At 42.0% G+C, this 24,878-nt stretch overlaps 1 protein-coding gene across 5 annotated transcripts in view; it reads right to left on the bottom strand.

Annotated features, from left to right (window-relative positions):
• Positions 1–211: 211 nt before the first annotated feature.
• LHCGR (luteinizing hormone/choriogonadotropin receptor) overlaps positions 212–24,878 on the bottom strand; it is a 47,711-nt gene continuing 23,044 nt past the window's right edge. For 4 of the 5 annotated variants that reach the window (XM_058667765.1, XM_058667764.1, XM_058667762.1 and 1 more), the window contains 5 exons: positions 15,555–15,623; positions 12,000–12,074; positions 9,308–9,493; positions 5,268–5,348; positions 212–1,524 (listed from right to left, as the gene is read on the bottom strand). In XM_058667765.1, coding sequence (XP_058523748.1) covers positions 372–1,524; positions 5,268–5,348; positions 9,308–9,493; positions 12,000–12,074; positions 15,555–15,623 — 1,564 coding nt within the window. In that variant the 3' untranslated portion in view covers positions 212–371. The remainder of the gene's footprint in view (positions 1,525–5,267; positions 5,349–9,307; positions 9,494–11,999; positions 12,075–15,554; positions 15,624–24,878) is intronic. The other variant, XM_058667763.1, reaches the window with a different exon arrangement.

Consider the following 24,878-nt stretch of genomic DNA (forward strand, 5'->3'; position numbering starts at 1 on the left):
ACATTTTCAATGTATCTGAAAGGAACCAGTGTTTTAGTGTGCTGTATAAAAACTGGTTCAATATTGAATGAAAAACAACCCCAAAATATCACCCCAGTTTTTCTTAATGTTAGACTCAACAGACATGAAAGTACTCTGTCTAAATTGCTATACAAATTTCTAAACACTCAACTTCTATAGTTGATGTCATCTATATTCACAACAGATAGTTTTCAGACTGGCAATGGATATTCAACAGTCATTGAACTAGGTAACAATATATTGCCTCGTGTGTAAGAATAAATTATTTTCTCAAACCAAACCTTTATATTAAAACTAAATGTCTTTACGTATTTCGGTACAATTCAACAATGCGGTTGCTCATACAACAGTTAACACTTTTTGCAGCAAGGCTTATCTGGTGTTGTTGAGTATTGAGAGTGCAATGTAGTTAGCCTCAAGCTGGACTGTGAAGGTTTATTTGACCCAGCAAAACCATTTTTGCAGTTGGAGGTATAAGCTGAAACATCCTTCCTTCTGTAAAGTTCAGCCCGACGTTTACAGAAGCCAAATTTGCTCAACAACAGAAAGAAATCCCTTCGGAATGCCTTTGTGAAAATTGCATACAGAAATGGATTGGCACAAGAATTGACAGGATAAAAAAGAACAAGTAAAACTTTAGAGTTGGTTACTGTGATAAGGGGCACTTTAAAGGCTGCTGAGATGGCAAAAAAAGAGATTGGTGCCATGCAGGTGAAATCAGTGAAGATGAGGACTGCCATTTTCTTAGCAATCTTTGTGTCTTTGTGGGTAGCCATCAGCTCTGGATTTTGGACAGCAAAGTAAATTTTGATGTAGCAAGCACAGATGATGATGAAGGCCACTACATTAAGTATCAGGATGATTAATATGTAGACTTGTGAGAGAGGGGTTTCCACATCCATGGGTAGGCAAATGCTGACCTTCATGTAGTTGCTGATACCCACAAGGGGCAACATAGCTATTAAAATAGAAAAGAGCCATCCTGCAAGCATAATGGGAATGGCATGTCTCAGTCGCAGCTTTTGGTCCAGCTGAACAGCATAGGTGATTGTGTGCCATCTTTCTAGAGTAATGACCGTGAGGGTGTACACAGAAAGTTCACTTGCAAACACAGTGAAAAAGCCAGCAGCACTACACCCACTCCCTGTCTGCCAGTCTATGGCGTGGTTATAATATTGGCCTTTGGTTTGGGAATCAACCGATGCAATGAGCAACAGATAGAGCCCCATGCAAAAGTCTGCAAAGGAGAGATTACACATGAGAAAACGGGGCACTGTGAGTTTGTAACGACTGGTCAAGAGCACAACAAGGACTGTTGCATTTCCCATGATGGCCAGAATATTAATCAGCCAAATCAGAACCCTAAGAAAGTCATAGCCCATAATGTCTTCACAGGGATTAAATGCATCCGGTTCAGGAGCACATCGGAGGGTCTTGGGTGAGCAGAAGCCATAATCATAGTCCCAGCCATTCAGCTCGCTCTCAGCAAAGATGGCGGAATAACTGTAGGAAGAATATTGGCTTGATGTAAATCCTAAGAGATTTTCTGTGATTCTGAGTGTTAAAAATTCAAGAATCATCCTTAGTGTTTTTTAAAGCCTAAGAAACTAAAGGAAACAAAGCTATAACAGTCTTAAACTTACATGTTTTTAAACATATGAGAACTTGGATTTGATGTAGGAATTCCTTTTTCTGACCATCTACTCATATATCAATTATCAATCCATATATCACACTGATTTGAAGACCCTAATGAAGTTTACAGTGGATGATTTTCTTTGAAAACCAGATTTAGAAGCATAATACATGTTTAGTAAATTTAAAAGAAACCTTTCTTTCATTTTCCTTTTTTATTTCATCTAGTTGCCAGATTGCTACCAAGGGATTTACAGAGGCACAAAAATGGAATTGGAAGGATTCTAATATTGAAAATCATTAGGTACTGGTAACCCTGTTTGCAGAAGGTTCTGGGCTGATCAGATAGCCCAACTGACTAATAGAGACAAAAGATTCCTCTAAATCTAGGAGCAGAGGACAGACACAGTCATAGGCAACAGGAAGAAACAATGAGAGAATGTGTCGGGATGTGAGCCAAAGGAAGAGGGGACTCAAGAAAGACTCTGTCCTTGATGAAGACAAGCCCTGTTCTCTCACTCCCTTCCAACCTAGCTGCCTCATAGTTCAAGTTTTCATTCTCTCTCATGGGGAAATTGCATTAGTTTTCTTTGTAACATCTGTCCTCCAACTTCAGCCATATCTCCAATCCAGTCTTTCTTAGGTCGTTCTGGAATTGGCTTTTCTAAATGCAGATCTGTTCATGTTACTTACCCAAGGCAAATCCTTGCCAAGATTTCCTTGGCTGTGGGATGAATTTCAGATTCTGGTTGGGGATCTTTGAGCCATCCTTCATCCAAATCCTGCCTACCTCATCAGCCTCATCTCTAAGGATCCATGGGGCTGAATGATTCAGAGAATTGGCTTTGCAGTGAGACTTCCGGGGCTCAGTCCTGGCACAGTTGCTCACAGGGTGTGTAAACCCAGGAGAGCTAATTCACATCGCAGTTCCTCATTTTCAAAGCAGGGATAATAATCATACCTTCCTTGTTAGGACTGGGTTAATGATTAAATGCATTACTACCTATAGTATGTTAGAATAATTATTGATGCAATAAATATTAGGAATTCCTATAATCTTTTGCAAAGTGCTATATTCCCTTTGGTCACATGAAATAACTTATGATTCTCTTAAGTTCTTCTATTTTACTCTTCTGCCTCTGTATTTTTTTTTTGTCTAAATTTCCCTTCCTTTCCTTAATTCTGTGACTTCTTCATCCTTTTTTTTTTTTTAGATTTATTCATTTTATTACAGCCAGATATACACAGAGGAGGAGAGACAGAGAGGAAGATCTTCCGTCCAATGATTCACTCCCCAAGTGAGCCGCAACAGACTGATGCGCGCCGATCCGAAGCCACGAACCTGGAACCTCTTCCGGGTCTCCCATGCGGGTGCAGTGTCCCAAAGCATTGGGCTGTCCTCAACTGCTTTCCTAGGCCACAAGCAGGGAGCTGGATGGGAAGTAGAGCTGCCGGGATTAGAACCGGCGCCCATATGGGATCCCGGGGCTTTCAAGGCGAGGACTTTAGCCGCTAGGCCACGCCGCCGGGCCCGACTTCTTCATCCTTAAAAGCATGTTCCTTTACGCAGCTTTCCTTGATTCTGCTCCACAAGCAGTGTATTATCCTTCCTTTCTGTTAGGGTTGCAATTAGCATTACTGTAGGTATCAACACATTCCAGTTAAATGATGATGCATGTCCGTCTTTTCAACACTCTGTCAGCTTTCTGAAGGTGAGGGTCTGTGTGTGTTATGTATTACTGAAAAACCAGGTTGGGCTCAGAGTGTTCATTCAGTAAATGTTAGTGAAATGAATAAATCTAAACCAAGATGATCCTGACACTGAAAGAAGTGGATAGGTTGCAGGCACAATGAGCATATGCAGCATGACGCATGTAGACTCAACAAATTTTTCTTTGCCCACACTCTGCTAATATAATCTTGGGAGCTGGAAAAATGGGCATAATTTTTCAGTCAAGGCCATTACAAATATGAATTTTACCTTAGGGTTCTCATATTTCGAGTATTTTTCTCTAGTTTCAATATTTCTCATGTCCTGTATTAGAAAATGTGCACCTAGTTCACTGAGTGGATGAAATAATGTATTTGAGGCATACAATACTGAAGGGAAAGAATACAGATTTTAAAAAAAACAAAAAATTTGTGACCTGGGACTCTGAAAAAGATGTTAAGAAGTATGGTGGAGACTAACTGGGAACTTGGAAAGAGCTGCTGCCCTGTCGGGATTGCGTAGGCTCTTCTTGATTACGGAGTGCCTTTATGAGCAGCACTTTTCTAGCACAAACAGTAATGTAACTACCAATTTTTTAATCCTTAAAGAGAGAAGGTGGTTATATGTGACTATTAAATTAGTTGACTGATTTTCTAACATTAGAAAGGCTCTTCAAAGCCATCTCATTGAGCTTTGAGTTTCATTAGGCAGGAAACCAAGATTAAAGGAGAAAAATGACTGGCTCACAAGTGGTACTTGGACCACCTCCCATCAGAATCACCATTGTCTTTGCTACACTGCAGATTCCTGGCTTTAGCCCAAGCTCTGACCCCAATCTCCAGGGGCAGAGCTTAGGAGTCTGCATTTTAAGCACATTTTTCTGGATGAGTCACCCATTGCATAGTCTTCATTAAGTCAGGTGAAAATGTTGTACCAATTGCTGTTTTGATTTCCTTCATTCCTTTTCTGCCATCCAAAGGACTTTAACTGCTAGAAGCACTGATTAAAACTCCTAGAAATTCTGCCATAACTTCTGAATAAAATTTATACTAAGAGACAGACAAACATCTTTCTTTTCCTCTATTCCTCTGTCCTTTCTTTTTTGCTGTCCTAGAAATATGGCTGGTAATTTCCCTTCTTTATGATTTGTCATCAATCCCAGCTCTCACCTGCTGCTACTTACAGGGGTGAACAGGCATGACTCTTGAGGAACAAGCAGCATGCTTTCTGGCAAGGCCAGCAAGCAGGGAGTCCATTTCAGCTCAGCCTGGAGACTTTGACAGAGTGTGAATGGACCCAAAGGCTTAGTAATGCTGAGTTAGAGGAGGGAGGAGCTCTAGCAACACTGCCCCCAGGCACAAAAAAGGCAGAAAGATGGGAGTTTTAGAACAATGGGGCAAGTCATAGCATTGATATGAGGAAACATTTTACAAGTTAGCAGAATAGGAATGTAGCTTCCATCCTATATATCTTAATGATAACATTAAAGTTAACATCAAGCGTAGGTGAATAGTGGTCTGGGTGGCCAGCAACTCTTCTAGAAACTATGACTATAATCAGTTAATTTTCATGGGATGCTGACTATGTGACTAGTGGAAAGTCCTACAAATGAAACTATCCTTTATACCAGCCTTTAGTGACATCAAAGTGCCTGCAAATTAAATTGCAGCTTCGAGGAGAATTTGATTTAATTATAGAATGAACATTTGAGTAAGTTTTAAAGATTTTTTTGGGTAATATTTGAGACACCTGCCCAATTAGAAGGCAAAGAAAACATTTCTCTTTTAAACATTAAAAACACTTTGAAGACATACCCATATCCAACACTTCTATCAAAGAAAATTTTCAGCACACCAAAGGAGATAGGACTTCCTGAGTTTCTTTGCATGCAGATACTTACAGTGTTTCATTATTTGACTTCCTCACCGTGCTTTCACATTGTTTGGAAAAGTTTTCAAATATGGAAAATGAAAAATTCTGTCTGAAAGAGAAAATGTCAAGGGGGAAAAAAGCAGTTGAGGGTTTGGTCTTTAAGCTAAAGCTGATCACATCAATGCATGCTTTTTTTTCATCTGAATTCATTACCTACTGTACCAGTGTCATGTTCTTCACCATTGTCCTAACTGAAACACTTCCAGAGGAGAGAGTTAAGCTTTCTGCATTAAGCTTTGATAAAATGCTTCTGAATGTTAAGTGTTTTGTGTGGGCTCTGGGGATGAAAAAAAAAAAAAACCTTAAATTCATCATATTGAATCATGGATTTTTTAAAGGTTATAAAACCCATCTCTATGGTGTATTGAGGTTTATTTCTTGCCATGCTAGTCTTCATATTGGCCTTGATGAACAAATAACAATTTAGAGTTCATGGCTCTCAACTGTACCCAACACTCTTTTATAAGAACTTGAAGATGCTGGGCCCAGCATTGTGATGTGAATTTTAGACTGTTTTTGTGCAGATATTGAGGTACATGCATTTCCCTCCACCTCCTTTCCCTCTAAAAAGTTGAGAGTAGAGAGAGGGAAGAAATGCCAAGGAAATGAAAGGAGGCTTCTACTTATTGAAGGGACTTTTTTTTTTTAATCTAGGAATGAAACCTAAAATGGATTAAGAATAGGGAAAAGTAGAGCAAGATGTGAGAGCCTCAGACTTTATCAAGGAGGAAGAAGAAAGAAGACAATCTGAATTGGACAAATCTGTGGACAAATCATCTCTTATTAATGAGAAAATTCTTTGTAGGAGTAACTTTGTATAAAAGTAAGGAGGTGGGGAACATGTCAGAATTACTTGATCTACTGGGCTTGCCTTGAAAATTAATCAACTTGATATTTTTGTGTAAGGATTGTAAATCCTTAAAGTTGGATTAAATGATGTGCATGCAAGCATGTGTATGTGTGTCTGATACTGGCTCGGTATCTGACAGTGATGTTACATGTAAATAGAGCCATGGTTATCAGGAGATGTGGGTATTCTTGGCCTTCAGAGTATAGTCTTTTGTGCTTTCTATCTTTTAAAAATTGCAATTACAGATCCTAGGAGGTCATGGGGCAATCTGTTTGGACAGCAGTGTGTGTTACCCAGGTGTAGGGATAACTCAGAGTGTACACAAAAATCTCAGTGGTCAACTTCAGTCTATCCATCCTCACTGGCATCTGAGTCTTCAAAATTGACGAGGGAGCCAGTTAGTGCTTGTCATTCCCATTACGACAACCTGTGTGTAGCCACATTACTATCTCACACTGACAATGATCCCTCATTCTGTACCTTCTTTTTCTTACTTTCTTTCTTTTTCTTTCCTTCTTTCTTTCTCTCTCCTTCTTTCTTTCTCTCTCTCTTCCTTCCTTCCTTCCTTCCTTTCGTTTCCTTCCCTCTCCTTTCCGCTCTTCTCCTCTCCTTTCCTTACCTTTGTTCTTTCTCTCTTTTCTTTCCCTCTTTCCTTTCCTTCCTTTCCTTCTCTCTTTCTCTCCTGTTTTCCTTCCTTCCTCACTCTCCCATCTTTTTTTCTTCATTCCTTCTTTCCTCTCCTTCCCTATCCTTTCTTATCCTTTTTCTTTTTTTCTGCTCAGAGGTGACAATCTCTTTGGTCTACTCGAATGCAAACATTTGAAGTAAAAGTTTTATATGCTAGTAATTTCAGAAGGGATATGGTCTCCTTGCTACAAAAGTATATGTGTTCAGAATCAGCTTCATCATAAACTGGCATCTTAATTATTCTCTGAATTTGTCTCCCATCAACTTTGTTTACCTCTGGCCCACCCCTCTACTCTGCTGCCACAGTGATGTTTTATAAAAGCAAGTTTTTATATGCTGAAATTCCATAGCTTCCTGTCCTTTAGCTAGCTTGGTGTGGCACTCAGATCACCATGGCTTGCCCCTCCCTAGCTTTTTCTTCTGCTTTATCTCCCTCTGTGAATCTGTAAGCCTCCTTGTTCTAGTTTGCATGAATGACTCACATCTGCTGCCATATGCCTTTATGCCTTTTGGTGACCCAGTGTGCTTGGCATAGTCTTCCCCTGACCTGTCTAAGCTTCCCTGTTCACTAAGGTCCCACATGAATTCTATCTCTCAAGATGTCTTCCGCAAGGCCTGCTGTCATTTAGAAACTTGTCCTCCTTGATCCAAGAGGACTCAGTTCTCTGTTCTAACACTTGCTGTATTGAGTTTACCATTTGTCTCTTGTATGTGCAGCCCCCCCACAGGTGTGTGACTCTGAGTGTTCAGATTAGGTTTTACTCATCTTTTTGTCTTCAGACTTTTGCACAGTGTTCAGAACATGGCAAGTGCTCAATTAATGTTCTCAGAGTTAATGGTGCATGACTCTGAACACGGCAAGTGTTTTGTCTAAATCAGCTATCCTGAATGCTTCACGCAGAACTGAGGCTACCTATACAAAGTGCAAATGTATGCTGGTAAATTAATTATGAATCAGTTGGTTCCAAACAAAGAGAGCAGCAGCCTGGCTTCTGAATGTCTTATTTAATTAATTCAGAACATCTCCTTAGACTGCAGTAATAATCCTTTAGGGCATATTTCTATCCTGCTGTGACCATTACTTGGTCAAGAAAGCAATCAAGAGCCAGGGATGGCTCAATTGGCTAATCCTCCCCCTTATATGTGCCGGGATGCCCTATAGGTATTGGTTCGTGTCCTGGCTGCTCCACTTACGATCCAGCTCCCTACTTATGGATTGGGAAGGCAGTAAAGGTCCCAAAGCCTTGGGACCCTACACCCGTAGGGGAGACCTGAATGAAGCTCCTGGCTCCTAATCAACTTGGTCCTGGCCAGTACAGCCATTTGGGGAATGAACCAGCGAATGCAAGATCTTTCTGTCTGTCTCTTCTTCTCTCTGTAGATCTACCTTTCCAGTAAAAGTAAATAAATCTTTTTAAAAAGAGAAAGCAATCAAGTGTAACAATAATAAGTAAATGAGAAATACATGAGGGGTGGGCATTTGATGCCTGTGTTACATATTAGAGTTCCTGGGTACAGGTGATTCTGCTCTCTATTCTGTATTCTTAATAATGTGCACCCTGGGAGGCACAAGGAGTTGGCTTGAGTAACTTGGTCTCTGTCACCTGCATGGGAAACCTGGACTGTGTTCCTGGTTCCAGGCTTTGGCTTGTCTGGGTCCTAGCTATCGTGAGCATGGAAACAGTGAACTAGTGGTTGGGAAATTCTCTCTCTCTCTCTTTCTGCCTTTAACACAAATAAATTTTAAAAAGAAATAGAAAATAGCAGAGTGTATCGTCTTTTACAAAAGATAAGTATTGGCTTTCTTTTAATTTTGTTATATATATGACTTGTGCATGAGCTTGTAATATAAAAAAGGAATTTCTCACCTTGTGTCTCAGTCAAAGAAGTCTAGAAAACAATGCCCTGACCCTATCCTGGGTTGAAGTGACTCAGGAATAAGATGCCTTCCCAACCCCCACTGCAAACAACCAGCCAGGAATACCCTCGTTTCTATTCCTGTAGGAAGCTTTTCTTTAGGGAGCTGGGACTTCATTCTGAAGTGGAAGATGTGGAAGATGTTCCTCTGCTGGGAGAGAAATAACTTTACAGTATTTTGTTCCCACTTTGTTAAAGATTAAGCAAGACCTTAGATACATCTTACTCTCCTTAGTTCTCTGATGGGAATAGCTAATCTGGGAGACAGCAGTTCATCCTTTATTTTGTACTTGTTTTGCTGTCATTCATTTCACCCTACCCTGGCTTTAAAGGGCTCCCAGCTGACTGGCAACATTTTGCACGCGGGAATAGGACAGTTAACTTTCTTTTTGAGGATCTGAAAGTGACCCCAGGGCTGTGGAGCTGGACTAGAAGACAAGGAGTAAACGGGCAGGGGTCTGTGGACCAATTTACTGTTTTGGGACTCTGAGTTTCTGCTACAGCCTGGCAAGCTTTCCCTCCCCCAGTCCCCCACCCCTGCTTTTTTAACTTACTTTTTTGTTGGCAGGTTTCTAAAAGCACAGCAGTGGCTGGGGTAAGTCAACGTGGCATCCAGGAGATTTGTAAATTTTTCTCTGGATGGCAATTTTTTCAGAGAGTAAGATGCCGTGGCAATTAGTGTCTGAATGGACTCCAGCCCATAGCTTGGCAGGGCCTGCAGTTTGGTGGAAGAAATATCCCTGTACAGTAAAGAGGAAAAAAGCTTTTTATTTACTTTACACATTTTAGTCAGAGAGCCTAACCTCCCCCTCTGCAGTATCACTCCAGGGTCTGAGAAAACTTTTTCCATTTTGTTTTACCCCTAATTCTACATTTCAGTTATTAAGATTTGAATTTTAAATAAAAGTGAATCTGTATCTCGTTGCATTTTCCCATTATTCCTTTCAAAGTTGGGTATAACTCCTTGTACCTGCCTTATATTCATTAGCATTTTCCTCTCTGCCCTCTCCTCCTCTCGACTTAGCAGAAGTGAAATAACTGCTGCTGGCTCTGTGAGACAAGAGGCACAAACAGTGACACCAACTTTTGTCCTCTAACCCAGGGGAAAATACCCGGGGCTTCAAATGCTTGTGTCTCTGATTGATCAAGTCTGTGTGTGTGTAGGGTTGGAGGTTTGGGCGGTTTTTTTCTTGAACCCAGATTGGTTATTATCAAGAACACTGTGTAACATAAGCTGTCATCTGCCCGGAAAGCAGATTGCATGCTCTGTGGTGGCAAGTTGGATCCTCTGTCCAAAGTAAGGCAACAGTTGGCTATTAATGCAAGAGCTGTGTGGAAAGCCCAGGCTTTGTAAGTAAAGGCCCGAATGCTTAAGTTTTAGAAAATTCCAAACAAGTTTCATATCAGGAGGAAGAAGGGTCAGTGAGAATTTTAGAGGTCTGTTCCTTGTCTAAGCAACTGCTATTAATGCATGAGGGAACCCTTCCAGAAAAACAGCTACCACCTGCCTCCCCTGTCCCCCGCAGTCTGCCTCTATATTTAGTGCCCAGCACTTGGAAGAGGATTAATAGGTGATTGTTGGAAGGTGCACAGACTACCTGCAATGATGACCAGTGTAGTCTCCTTGGAACAATTATGAAGAAAACAGAATTTGTTCCAGAGATATGAACTTGGGCTGCCTTTGTGCCCATATTTATTTAGGCAGTGTTTTCATCTTGCGTTACAGTTCTTATCTCAGATGGGTTAGGAATTGAGTGTAGGACTCTTTGCAGACCTGGTAGGATTTCTTTTTCTTTTCTGAATGGCTATATTTAAAATTAGGATCTTAGAAAATATCAAGGTCTGGTTATAACCTTTGATTATAACCAATCTTTAATATTGGATTTTTCATCCCAGTGATGGCCAGTGGGGAAAGTGGTTTTGGAGGTGTTGATGGAAGAGATGCTTCTAGATACAATGCGGAATGAAAGGAAAGAGACCTACGTCTGATCTCATTGTTATATCTGTGACAGTGTGGTGTCCCTAGTCCACCCAGTCACTTCTAGCAGGCAGCCTCACAGCTCTTCAAGGGCTCATCAAACTATAGACTCAGTCACGTTCCATGCCTGAGCCAGAGGCAGCTCTTATTGCCTATTGCCCAATTAAGTAGCAGCTCGGTGTTAGAGCTCCACCTATAGAGTATGCTAGACAGGACAGCACTCAACTTGTGAGATTTGGAGTCTCCTGTATTTTGAATATAAGAAATGGAGCAAGGGGCTTCTGGGGAAAAGTGGCCAGAAGCAGAGCAACAGCAGATAAAACAGTGCACAGGAGTCAGGAGGAAGCAAAGCCCTTGTAAGCAGAAGTCTTGAAGGCAAGTGGAAAACATGAAGTTGGAATTGATGGTGGCAGACATTAAGAAGTAGAAAGGATCAGAACTTTTATGGTGGGGGTTCAGAAACAAATGGAATAAAATGTTGATGAGAATTAAGAGCAGACAGAATCAGGATGAATTGTAGCCAGGAAGTAGATGAATTTAGGGGTTTATAGAAGTGAGAGTTGGTGACTAGACCTAGCCAGGGCTTGATAGTGGTCAGATTAGGAAGTAGATTTAGGAGTTGATAGCTGGGAGGAGTTAGGAAGTGAACAGGAAAGTGGCTGGAGCTAACAAGGAGATAGAACTTGGGGTTTATAATGATGGGAGATAGAAAGTAGATAGAACCATGAGTTGATACTGGTAGGATCTAGGATGTGATGAGTAACTGAAACAGCTCATGTTTATCTTTGCACGAAATCCCAAAGCCTTCAAATCACAGAGAAAAGGCAAAATCCTCATAGTGGCCACAGTCCCCATGGCCCAGTGGGGCACCTGTCTGTCCTCCTTCAGGTCCTGTCATTCTCTTCTTTGACAAATTTTCCCCTTTGGAGACAGATAGACACATATACACACAGACATACACAGAATGCTAAGTGAAGATTGGCATTATTGCCGTGACCAGAACCAACTACTGGAAACAAGAGGCAGGTATAGAATACAACCTTCCTTCACAGCCCTGCTGACATCTTGGCTTCTGGATTTCAGCCTCGAGCACTGTAGGAAAATACACTTCTGTTGTTTGCAGGACACAGAGTTCGTACAGGAGCCATAATAAGTTGGATCTTACAAAAATAGCCCACGAAGTAGGCATGGGGTAATGTGGCTGGACAACCAGGCAGACCTAATGGGAGGCACTGGGTGGGGAGGAAGAGTAGCACTGCCATACTCACAAAATGCTAGGCCCTGTGGCCCCCTGGAAGGCTCCATTGTGCATCTTCTTCAAGTATATGTTTTCTTTGAGCTCCCTGTGGGGAAGGACAGTTTCTTTAAATGTGAGCACTCATAGTCGCACACTCAGGCATGTTTAGACCACATGGTGTCCCTAGTGCATAGGGAAGGGAAAAAGCAGAGAACTACTGGGAAACTGGAAGACACAGTACTTCCTTATAAAATTGTGAAATTGCTGGTATGTGTGTTTGGTCTTTTCTCTGGCTCTGCCCCTCTCACCCTCCTTACTTGGTAGAACCGTTAGTCTTACAAGTTAAAGAACTTACCCCTTCTTTTCTTGGAGTTATTAAAGTTTACTTTCAGATAGCTGGGTAAGAATGAAAATGCTGCCAAGGCTGAAGGGGTCAAGTGCAAGGCTGTTTCGTATTAGACTCTCAGCCTCTGTAACCTTGGAATTTTTAGAATTTGTTATAAGTAATCTACTGACGTTTACAAATACTTGAAAAAGCTAAAGTAAGATCTATGCAAGGTCACCTATTCCATAATACACTTTTCGCTGTTTTTCTTACAGATGATGTGTCTCAGTGGGTATAAACAGGAAGGAACCCCAGCCTGTGTAGAAATCACCCTCTACCCTGGGTACTCCACAAATCTGTGCACTATAGATGCCCCAGGAGTGGGGTGGAGTGGAAACAAAAGTGGTGAGGGCTGCTGCTCCTGAGGCCATGGATGAAGTCACAAGCTGCTATGGCAGTGGTTTTCTGCAGGTTCTGTGCCCATTAGCCTAAAGCAGCTCAGGCTAACCTCCTCAGGAGCAGCCTCTGCCTGGGCCCTGGACGAGGGAGCTACACAGACCTGCTGGTGTGTGTGTGTGTGTGCGTGCATGTTTTAGGTACTTTTCTGTAAGAGAACAGCAGTGACTCAGAGAGCATTCTTGAAAACACCTGATGGTGGGCAGCACAGTGTGCATGCATGGTACTGTTGTGATGATTTCAAACATGGAACTAATTCTTTTACATCACAATCACAGTGTTTCACAAGAGAACAAATCCACCTACCCTCACTGCTCTTGCCCCTTCAAGATGACCAGACACACTTACCTGCACTCATCCTACAGCTTTAGGTCTCCTTCTTTTTGCATGCCTTTACATTACAAGTGCAATTTAACAACTGCAAAAGCTCTGCATTTCACTCTGGGGTGGCTGTGTTTCTTCCACCTGCTTCTACTATGACTTTGCCTTGCAAACCTTAGCCCTTTCATCAGAATGCACCTGTCAGTCGCACAGCGTCCCATCCCCTGGGTGTATTTCCACTCTGAAAGAGATGAGGTTGTCAGAGTGAATTGCTCTTTAAAATCTAAATCAAAAGACATTTTCTTCTCGAAACCATCACTATTCTTCCTGATTCGCTTTGTTTTAATTATGTTCACTTATAGTTATAAATCATTGAAACTTGACTCTACTAGCAAATAATTCTCACGTCAGCCAGGTCAGATTAATTGCTCACATTTCATGACAGAGCATTCCACATGTTTTATTAAAACTTGGATTTTTCTGAATACTGGTAACTCTGCATCATGTCATTAGTCGGAAAATAGATCCATTTATCATAGTTTGTTTGGGGGTTGGGGAGGAGTCTTTCAAGTCTCCTCCCAAGTGAAGTGACCTTGCAGATGTGAGAAGCACAAGCAGGTTGATGATTCAAGGTACAGGGAGAACTACAAAGGCCTTTGTCTAAGTGACATGCTCTGGGCACTGATACCTGCATCCCTGGAGTTTGTAATGGGGCTGTGCCTTTCTTGTCAGCCCAGCCATAGAAAGTAGGGGGCCTGAGCATTGTGCAGGACTTCATTGTCATTGTTGTGAGCAACTCTGGACAGGCCTATAGGTAGAGTTTTCCAAAAATTCAGGGAAAATGTGCCATCATTTATGAAAAAACTAGGCATGGATTTAAAAACATGCAACACACACAAAAAGCTTTTATTCCATTTCCATTAACTTTTTGAAGAACCTTCCTAAGTTCATTCAAATACAATTGATGCTGCATAATCACTTGTGTGAATAATGGAGCAAGAAACAGGGAGTACTGTGCTGAGATGAAGTTTGGCAAAAATAGATTCAGTTTTGCTGTCTGTTAACTCAAAGTTCTTGGTAGTTGAGCTTTGTTTAAGTCATGAAGTCTGTAAGAAACAAGGGCAAATTCACTCCATGGTAGGAAGAAGTTTTAGAAAACTACTATTTCTTGAACTGAGGTGTCAGGCCCTCTGCTAAGCACACACTAATTTTCAATATTCATATACCCACTCATAACTAATAATATAGTAAGCATCCAGTGAACATCCCTTATGTGCCATGCACTGTGTTAAATATTGAAGACGCAAAATAGACCTTTTCACATGAATTCCATAAGTGCTTTTATCATACAAACAATGCTATGGCTTGGAAAGTTTAAGGAACTTGTTCCAAGCCATAGAAACAGAAGCATTGTGATGTTTAAGGTTGAATTTTGGTCACTGCATCTTAGGCCTGTTATCAGAGCCACCTAACCATACAGTATGGCATCAACATAACAGGGTCTTTGATTAAGTATCTGTAGTTAAAAATAAATAGCAGGCCCAAGTAGACCTGTGCTGCTCAGCTTCAGAGCAGTAGCAGCAACCACCTCTCTTGGGAGCTTGTTAAAATTACAAATCCTCAAGCCCTACCTAGACCCATTGAATCAAAGTCTGTGGGAGTGTGCCCTGAACATCTGCTTGACAATCTGCAGGTTAGTCTAAGTGTGTGGAAGTTCGAGAAGTATTGTTGCTGAATGCGGTTTATGCAGTTTGTTCATGAGAAGCTGGGTTTTTGTTTTGCTTGTTTTTCTGAATTTTTTTTTTTTTTATGTACTCTTAGCTTTAGTGTACATGGAGTGATTATCCCTTTGTCCTCTGCCTGTCTTGGTTCCAATGTTCTGAGCCCCACAAGTTTCAAGCTTCGTGGCTGTGCCATTGTTTTGGAAAAGGAGCCTCAGAAACAAAGAGGTTGAGAGCCATGAGGGCACAATTAGCAGTCTCTTCCCTTGAATTAATAGCTGATAATCCTGGAGACCAGAGGGAGGGAGTGGTGAGGGTACCAAGTAGAAAAGGAGTTTCCTCCAGCCACCAGTAGGGGATGGGACCTCTGAATGTGTCTGTAGTGGCTGATTAGGCTGGTAAATGGTGTCACTGATTTCTCTGCAGCTGGGCTTGGGGGAGAATAACCTGAAATCATGCCGCCAAGAACACACTGTCAACCTGCGCGAAGGAGGCTGTGAGCTGGAGGAGGCAGAAAGTAGGGTGTTGAATATTTCAGCAAACTGTCAACTTCAATGTATTGAGGCTGCATTTGTCTTTGAAATCAGGGTGCTCTGGGGTTTCCAGCCAGCCAGTTGCCTAGTAACATGCTCGAAACACCGAGGACTAGCCACTTGAAAGTTTATTTTTGCCCTGAGTTCCTTGCTGAAGATTGGATGTGATCTGGTAGCCAGAGTAAGATTTTATTTTTATTCATGAGCTGGGGAAATAAGCACATACTTACAGCGAAATTAGCGTCGTCCCATTGAATGCATGACTTTGTACTTCTTGGAGCCCATTTCCATATAGTTTGCTGAAGGAGGAGGAGAGAGGGTTTAGGCTGGAGAAGGAATGGAAAGAATCACAGTTTGGAAGCACACACTATTCCTCCTGTGATGTTTATTACTAAGGTGATTGCTAGCATGCATCATGTCTAGTTTTGTTTCTCTGAAAGTTTAGAATCTAGGGGTCTTTGAGGAGGAAGCTGTTCTTTTTTGGTCAAGCTTACCTCTACTTCCCCTCTCACCACTATTGCTGATTTATAAAGTGTTTATTAAATGCCAAGTATCTGACTAGCTATCATACATACATATATAATAATTTAATTCTCATAATCATTTTTGTTGTGTTGGCAGCTTGCTTAAGGTCAAGGAAGGCAGTGGTGGGAGCTCCCTGAGGCCAGAACTGCCGGCCTGAGCTCTTCTTCCCATGTGGGCAGAGTGGACTCTCTGGGGTGCTGGGAGCTGATAGCAACAGAAGGCTCAGTACTGAGTCAGCTTTGCTTTTTCTTGGGTGAGTACGTAGATTTGCTGGTGCCAAATCTGGTTCCGCATCCCAAGAAGATGTCAATGTCTATGAATGGTTCTTTAAGAACCATTAGTGGACCATGAAATCAATTTAGTTGGGTGGTGCCAGTATTTTAAAAGATGAAACAGTACCTGAGTATGTTATAAGTGATTGGGGTGTGAATATTAATGCAGTTTTGTTCCACTGTGTTTACATGGCTGCAGGCACAGGTGCACTTACGTCTGTAGTAAGTCGTGTGTATATACTTCCATGAACAATAAAACAGTCTCCCTGGAACACAGTTGGGTAGCAGGAGCACTGTGAAGGAATCAGGACAGGGTCAAGCAGCACCTCTTCATTTCCCAAAACAGGTGCTAGGCTCTGAGAAGGAAGGTGCCTTGTCTGAGCCCCACAGCTGGCAGAAATGTGGCCAGAATGTCATGCCGGGGGCTGCTTCTAGCACAGGCGTTTTGCAGGCTGCTTCCCCCAAGGTGCTTATGGCCCACCCCTCTCCTCCTACAAGGTCCTGTTCGAAGCTGTGTACTCTGAGTAACATTCCCTGACATGCTATTTAAAACATCATCCTCCCATCCCACAGAATTCCCTGACCCTCTTCCTGACCTCGTTTTCCTCCATTTGCTGTATCACCATGTAACCTGCAATTTTACTTCTGCATGTTCTCCACCCCCTCCTGTCTGCAGCAGGTTACAGGCCTCAGGGGAGCAAGGCCTGCAAGCTCTTTTGTTTGCAGCAGAGGGATTTTGCATCTAGAGCAGTGTCTGGCACCTTGGAGGCACACTAAACCAACACATGAGCCAATGTCAGGCCAATGTCCTACTGTAAACCACAGCTGGACATGTTGGAAACCACTGCGTTTGTGTAAGTTCTCTGTGAACAGCATTGTAAAAGCCAATGGGGAAAGGGTTGTGGTGTAACATATAATTAAACTCCAGCTTCCCTTCTCAATTTTGCTGGCAGCTGCTTGGCCATGTTAGGGTCAGGCTGGGGTAGGGGTGAGACCCAAGAAACAGTTCAGACACTTGCTGCACCTGCCCCTGGTTCTCCAGCAGGCTGTTGTCTGTGAGATTAATTCATCCTTCATTAAATAAGGCAGACAATGACACTTCATGGCATAAATGAATGCGTGTGTATACGCATATGTGTGTTAAACACATATTTTTGTATCCACTAGCCTATAGATAGATGTGTGTATGTGTCTAAGTATGTCTGGTCTGTTTCCATGGATCCAAAGCACACTGGGCACAGATTGGCATGGTATAAACTCACAAAACACTCATGTTGAAATATAGTACTTGGGCTTTGAAATATAAATTGGACATTATAAGATAACTTTTCCAAACATTGATTTATTCCTTAACCCTGCCAGGCCTTCTGACATGCCAGGACCCTGGCAGGAATCTGTATGAAGTGTGGCCTTGCCCTACCGCAGGAAGGAATTCCTTCCTTCAGTGCCTCGAGTCCTAGAGCTTTTTTCATGAATTCTAAGTTTATATACTCACACACCAGCTCTCCAGTATCAGATTATTGGATGCCGTTTTTTCAACACTTGCTCTTCACCTTTATATTGTAGAATACAAAAGGATAGGTACTTGCTTTATTGTCTTGGGTAATTTTTTGTGGTCTTCTTGACTCCTTAGCAGCCTAATCCCACTCGAACTTTAAAAACCTTTATGCTTAGAATATTACTGTCAGGTAGGCTGTTGTCATATATGTGGTTGAATTTTTCAGTAGCAAGCTCTTAGATGAAAGAAACATGCCTGCCTTTTCTTTGAACTTCCTTGAAATTTGATTTCTTACAGTGTTGAGGCCAGAAGTTATCAAAGCAGTTCCCTTCATCTGAGGAATCAGAATCTGATAGTATCCAGGAATAAACACTTTTATCGTGAGCTCTCTCAGTGAGTGTTGTGCTCCCTTGCCCTAGGATGTACCATAGGATGATGCAGTTCTTATCATTTCAAGGTGAGAAGTCGATAGTCTGTTGGTCAGATTTGAGCTCAGAATCCAGTCCCCTTACTGCTTTCTCAAGCATCTAGGCGATGGAACTACCTGTGCAGCCAGTCAAGGAAAGTAGCCCCTGCTGTGCGGTTAGCAAAGCAAAGCTTTGTCTTGATGCCCATTCCTGTTTACTGCTAAGTGTTGCCCTGATTCTAGTTTTGATACATGTTGAGGTTTTTGCCCCCCCCTTTTGATGGTTTGGAATGTCATTTCTCTAAGGGCAGACTTATGGTTAGGCCTACAGACACTTAGCCCAACTACCTGGACTTGACACTCAGCTCTGATACTTACAAACTGAGTTATTTTGGTTAACTTGCATAATCTTTGATTCAATTTCCTAACCTGAATAGAGGGATGACAATGACAGTACTGGCCTCATAAAGTATCAAGGAGACATCCATTTCTAAATGGATGTTAAACATTTAGAAATGGGCTTTTCATGAATTGGCCTTGTTATTACTGTATTTTGTAGTGACTGCCAGTCCTCTAACCTGACTTTCTGTTTGCATGCTCTGGACAGGATTTCCAGGAAATGAAGCCAACCAGTTTATTGGAATTACTATCCTCCTTTACTGGCACAACCTTTCCCAGACAGAAAAGGTCAGCTCAGTGGCATGGGCTTCTGGACCCTTAGCTACCTTGGTATATAGTATCATGGACATTTTTTAATTCCGAAAAAAATTTAATATATATATATATATATATATAAATGTTTTGCAAGTGTCCTGGGTCCTGCTTCTCCCAGCTTTCCAAAGAATGCAGCTCTCTGTTTCCTTTTCAGCTGTTCCTTGTCGCTGTTCTCCAAGTTACAATAGAGCCACTGTCTTGTTGTGATTGTAAGAGTGGCTTTCTTACTTTGGAGAAATGACAACCATGAGTGGGAGACCTCATGCTGTCAGGCCCACACAGTGCTTTTAATGCCATTCACAAACATCTGGAGAGTCACTTCAGATGACTTTTCTCCAAAACATCATGGTGTCAGAATTAAATGAGGAGGACTTCTTTTGCCCTAAGGAGTTTGTCACAGGCACAGAAATCAAAGTGTGTTCTCTATCCCCCAACTCCTCTGTAATAATAGTTACCCTAATTCTGAAGCATTGTCTAGGTTCTCTATTCAAATGTCAGTAATTGTGATCATGCAGAGAGCATGGCATCTTTTTATTCCAAGTAAGATTCAGGCTTTAGAAATTAATTCTAAGTGATGCTCTCATTCTGAATGTTGCCGTGTAAAACACTCCAAATGTTTCCTGGGGCTCTGCAAACCTTTCTGGAGTTACATTCTGAGACTTAGGTATTCTGCCATGATCTCCTCTTGGATCATATGGCCACTGGGTTTTTTTTAGGTGATTTCAAGGAAGAAAGATTATTACAGATCCCCAGGGTCTCAAAAAGTGGCCCCTGATGGAGGGATAAAGCATTCTTTTTAGTGAAAGATGCTCCATATAAGCCGATGTTTATCAAATGACTATACAGGCAGCATCCGAAAGAAGAGGAGTATACAGTGTTCACCCTCTTTTCCCCAAGTAACACTTTGCTAAGGTTCTTATGACTCCACATGTGTGCAGATATTTTTCTGGTGGATTCTTGGCAGTAGTGATTAACAATAATGGCCACCCACTCTCTGCTGTGTGTCGCCATGGCCCTAGTTTTGGATATAGAGCAAGGTCACCCTATTTCCATTAGTTCACGGTCTCTAGCATGGAGTCCTTCTTCTTGTGGAAAATGTACCTGCTGCCTTTCAACAAAATAACAAAACAACAGTGAGTTTTCTTATTTATCTCCACCTCAGCAAAGTTCGTGTCAACTTCTATAACTCTTTCATATGTAGTAATAAAGAGTGCAACAGGCACTAAAACGATGCTGATAGTGAAGGCTCTGAATGTGTCAAGCAAAATTTTTAAAGGAATCCACACCCCATAAGGAAACTTAAAACGAGACAGTAAAAGACATTGGGAAGGGAAAAAAAAGAAAGGGTCTTTTTTTTTTTTTTTTTTTTTTTTGAAATTGGAAAGTGAGATTTACAGAGAGAAGGAGAGACAGAAAGATCTTTCTTCCACTGATTCACTCCCCAAGTAGCTGCAGTGGTCGGAACTGAGTCCATTGAAACCAGGGGCCTGGAGCCTCCTCCAAGTCTCCCAGGTAGTTGCAGGGTCCCAAGGCTTTGGGTTGTCCTCTACTTCTTTCCTTACTGCTCTCACAAGCAGGGAGCTGGGTGGGAAGTGAAGCAGCGGATTTAGAACTGATGCCCATATGGGATACTGGAAGACTTTAGCCACTAGGCTACCGTGCCAGACCCTTAAGCGTCTTTATAGCAGCATGCTGGATTGCAAATATAGGAAGTGCTAGAGCATAAAACTCTGTATTTTGTAGCCCTTATGTCCTAACTGAATAATTACAGATGTTGAAACTATCAGATGGAAGTTTGTTGTCTAACTGTTGAGTCACAGTAACTTAAAGTACCCCATTGTAATGTATGTGTTAATGACAGAGGGAAGAATGACTAAGGACTAACAACAAAAATGAAGCACTTGAAGTTTGATTCAATTTTTTGCTTTAAATACTCATACAGGTTTGGGACTTTGAATTGGTAAATATCCCTGAAGTGTGAACAAGCATGATGCGTACATTCCATGTGATCATGTGATTCCAATTGCGTTCAAGTGGATGTATGTGCAGGTGCGGGACTCAAAAGGACATGTTGAACTCCACTCCTTGTGAGTGGCTTTTGTTTTTTGCTTCTTGTGTTTTTCAGTTTCCTGAAATGTACTTATTAGCTATGAGAAAATAAAAGTGATTTCAAAACAACAACAAAAAATTGGGCCTGGTGTGGGACCCTAGTGGCTAAAGTCTTCACCTTGCACTCACTGGGATCCAGCATGGTTACCAGTTCATGTCCTGGCGGCCCTGCTTCCCATCCACCTCCCTGCTTGTGGCCTGGAAAAGCAGTCAAGGATGGCCCAAAGCCTTGGGACCCTGCACCTGCCTGGGAGACCCAGAAGAAGCTCCTGGATCCTGGCTTTAGATCAGCTCAGCTCTGGCCATTGTGACCACTTGGGGAGTGAATCATTGGATGGAAGATCTTACTCTGTGTCTCTCCTTTTCTCTATATATCTGACTTTCCAATGAAAATAAATAAATGAATGAATCTTTAAAAATATATATGTATAAGGTGGGCCCCAGCATGGTAGCCTAGTAGATGAAGTCCTCTCCTTATATGTGCTAGGATCCTGTTTGGGTACCAGTTTGTGTCCTGGCAACCCCACTTCCCATTCAGACCCTGTACGTGTGTGGGAAATCTAGAAGGAGCTCTTAGCTTCTGGCTTCAGAGCAGCTCAGCTTTGGGTGATCTGAGTGAACCAGCAGATGAAAGATTTTTTCTCTGTCTCTCCTTCTCTCTGTAAATCTGTCTTTCCAATAAAAGTAAATAAATTTTTAAAGATCTCCTAAGGCATTTTTTTTTTACTGGATTATGGATTCCAGGTTAGAAATTGTAGTTCAATTTTTGTTGATTTTCTTAGGTGTAATGGTACTATAGTCAATGTCCCTAATTGGGGAAATACATGCTGAATTATTTAGGGGAGAAATGTCATGATGAACAGACATTTCTTTGGATGGTTTGGTAAAAGGGACGGGTGTGGGGGCAACATTTTGGCACAGTGTATTAAGCCACTGCTTGCGTTGCTGATGAGCTTTATTGGAGTGCCAGTACAAGTCCCAGCTGCTCTGCTTCCTATCATGCAGGGAAGGTGACAGAAGATGGTCCAAGTGCTTGAGTTCTTGTCACTTCTGTCGTAGACCAAAATGGAGGTCCTGGCTTTGTCCTGTCCCATGACCGTTGCAGACATTTGGGAAGTGAATCAGCAGATGGTGAATTGGGATGAAGTGTATGAGGTGTCTCATACTATTCTTTTCATTTGCCAGTGGAAATACAAATTGTAGGTGATTCCATTTGCAAGTCAAAAACTTTAAAGTAAAAAAAAAATTAAGGTGATTCAGTATTTTTAGTATGGTTTAAACCCCGAATATCAGCTTTAACTGCAGTTAACTGTATTAATTTTGTAGTTGGAAAAATGTTATATTATTTGCACCAGGAGTTGCAATAATCCCACTGAGAGGCTGGCATTGTGGGATAGTGGTTTGAGCTGCTGCTTGGTGTACCATATTGGATTGTTGATTTGAACCCTTGGCTATGCTGCTTCCAATGACAGTTCCTGCTGTTGTTTCCATGAAGACATCTGAATATGGACAAATTCTTGGGTCTTTGTCACCCACATGAGAGCCCAACATCAAGCTCCTTGCTTTGGCCCAGCCCAGGTTTGGTTACTGTAGACATTTGGGGAGTGAACTAGCAAATATAAGATTCTTTCTCCTGTTCTGCCTTTTAAATAAATAGTAAATAAATATTCTTTGATAAATTAACACACTGAATAGACAGGGAAAGAGGCATGTCAAGCTGACCTGACTTAATTAAGGCTGCATGGCTGTTCAGAGAGTGGGGACCACAACCCAGTTTTCTCACTTCAGTGCTCATCAGTCTCTACCCAGGATGGCCTGGCTGCAGCCTGGAACCTCATCGTGCTTTGTCTGACAGCCCTTCTCTGCCAGGTCTTAGGAAGTTACTTGCTGCCTTTTGTCCTTCTCCATTGAGTTCAGATGTAGATGAAGGCTGTCCCCTTGATGAGATGGATACAACCAGCCACTTAGACTACATTAAAGGTGGTACCAACTAGATCCTGCTCTCTCAGGGAGGCCATTTCAAGGTTGCCTCTTGAGGAAATTTTATGACAAACCAAAGTGGCTTGATCGAAGGACTTAAGAATGTAATACATAGTTTCAGCACCGGCCCCGCTGAACTTCTCCAGCATCAAGTAAAGTGTTTTGTTTTTATTAAGTGAGCTCACAGTTGCTAAGGATCTGGGTGGAGGTGGAAGGCAGTTTATGTTCTGCAGAAAGCCAAATCTATACCACTCAGAATCGAAATAGGAGGCTTGCTTTCATTATTTTCTGATTAGGGAGTGGGGTTTCTAAGAGGAGAAAATGATGCTTTTCTCTGTAAGTGTAGTACCCCTTTTCCAGAAGCACACCCCTTAGGATTTTGGGCTTACATTAGGGTTTATCTAACTAAGAATAAGCACCATGCAAATTACTGGTCACTCTCCTGCCAAGTAAAGGGCCGAGAGCGGGGAAGGCAGTGGAAACACAGTGCCAAATAGATTGGCATCTGTGCATGTCTCCTTTCTTTCAGAGGTGGGGCAGTGTTCCCCTCCATGCGTACATGCACTGCCATTCTTGTGAAAATCATCACCAGCGAACCAGTGGCCTGTCGTAAGAACACTGTGCAGCTCTATGCATATGCTGCAATGTGACTGTGAGAGGAGTCCCATTACCCCTGGAATTGGGCAAGGTGGTCTGTTTTGGGAGCTCCTGGTTCCCTATGGATTCGTCCAGTACTTGCTTTCTTTTTCTTTCTTTTTTTTTTTTTTTTGGTTAAAGATTTATTTTTATTGCAAAGTCAATAAAACAGAGAGGAGGAGAGACAGAGAGAAATATCTTCCATCCAGTGTCACTCCGCAAGTGACCACAACGGCCGGTGCTACACTGATCTGAAGCCAGGAGCAAGGAACTCTTCCAGGTCTACTATGTGGATGCAGGGTCCCAAGGCTTTGGGCTATCCTCAACTGCTTTTCCAGGGCATAAGCAGGGAGCTAGATGAGAAGTGAAGCTGCCGGGATTAAAACTGGTGCCCATATGGGATCCCAGTGCATTCAAGGTGAGAGCTTTAGCTGCTAGCCCATGGCACCGGGCCCCTAGTACTTGCTTTCTTACTGAGCCTCCTCCATATATCTGCCTTTTCATGCCTACTTCACCTCCATTCCCATCACATTTACCTGGGAGGAGCACCTAAGAGTTCTTGATTATTTTTCAGATTTAGATCATAACTGTATGGAGTCTTGGATACTTTTAATAAAGGCTATTGTATTGGGTGGTTTCTTCTAATTACTTTTTCAGAGCTGTCTTCAGGTTTATTTCCTTATTGTGGCATCCAAAGCCCTCTGTCCTCTACCCCAACCATTATATAAACGTTTTTCTGCTTTCTTGATTCCCTTCGTTCTCTTCATTTAGGGGCCGGCTTTGTAGTATTGTAGGTTAGGCTGGTGTGTGTGATGTTGACTTCTCAGATGAGTGCTGGTTAAAGTCCTAGCTGCTATATTTTTGATCTAGCTCTCTATTGATGTTCTTGGAAGGGCAGTAGAAATGGCACAATTCTTGAACCCTTGCTATAGTCATATGGGAGAACTAGATGACATTTTAGGCTCTTGGTTTTGGTCTGGCTTATCTCTGGATGTTGCAGCCATTTGAAAAATAAACTAGAGGATGGAAGATCTCTCTCCCCCCACTATGATTCTGTCTTTCAGATGTTTTTAAAAAGTCATCTCTTCATCTAAGCCTCATTCTAATCCATCATCTTTCCCTTTTACTTTTTTCCATGAGGGTGAACTCATTTATTATCTCATGTAGTTTTGCCAGGGCTGCAGCTGCAAATAGGAGAAGAATGTGCATACAAGGAGCAGAACTGAGCAGAGGCCACTGGGATTTAGATATGAATAAGTGAGGCAAAGCACCACGGAAGCAGTTTCTGAATGGTGGCACAATGGAGGATACTCCATGCAAGACAGATGATAGGTCCAGAGTGAAGGAAGTCAGGCAGATGTACCCTGAAATGAATAGATTGAACTACCTTTGGAGAGTGCCCCTCAAGTTTCAG

Source organism: Ochotona princeps, chromosome 8, assembly GCF_030435755.1.
Source record: "Ochotona princeps isolate mOchPri1 chromosome 8, mOchPri1.hap1, whole genome shotgun sequence".
Classification (NCBI taxonomy): domain Eukaryota; kingdom Metazoa; phylum Chordata; class Mammalia; order Lagomorpha; family Ochotonidae; genus Ochotona; species Ochotona princeps.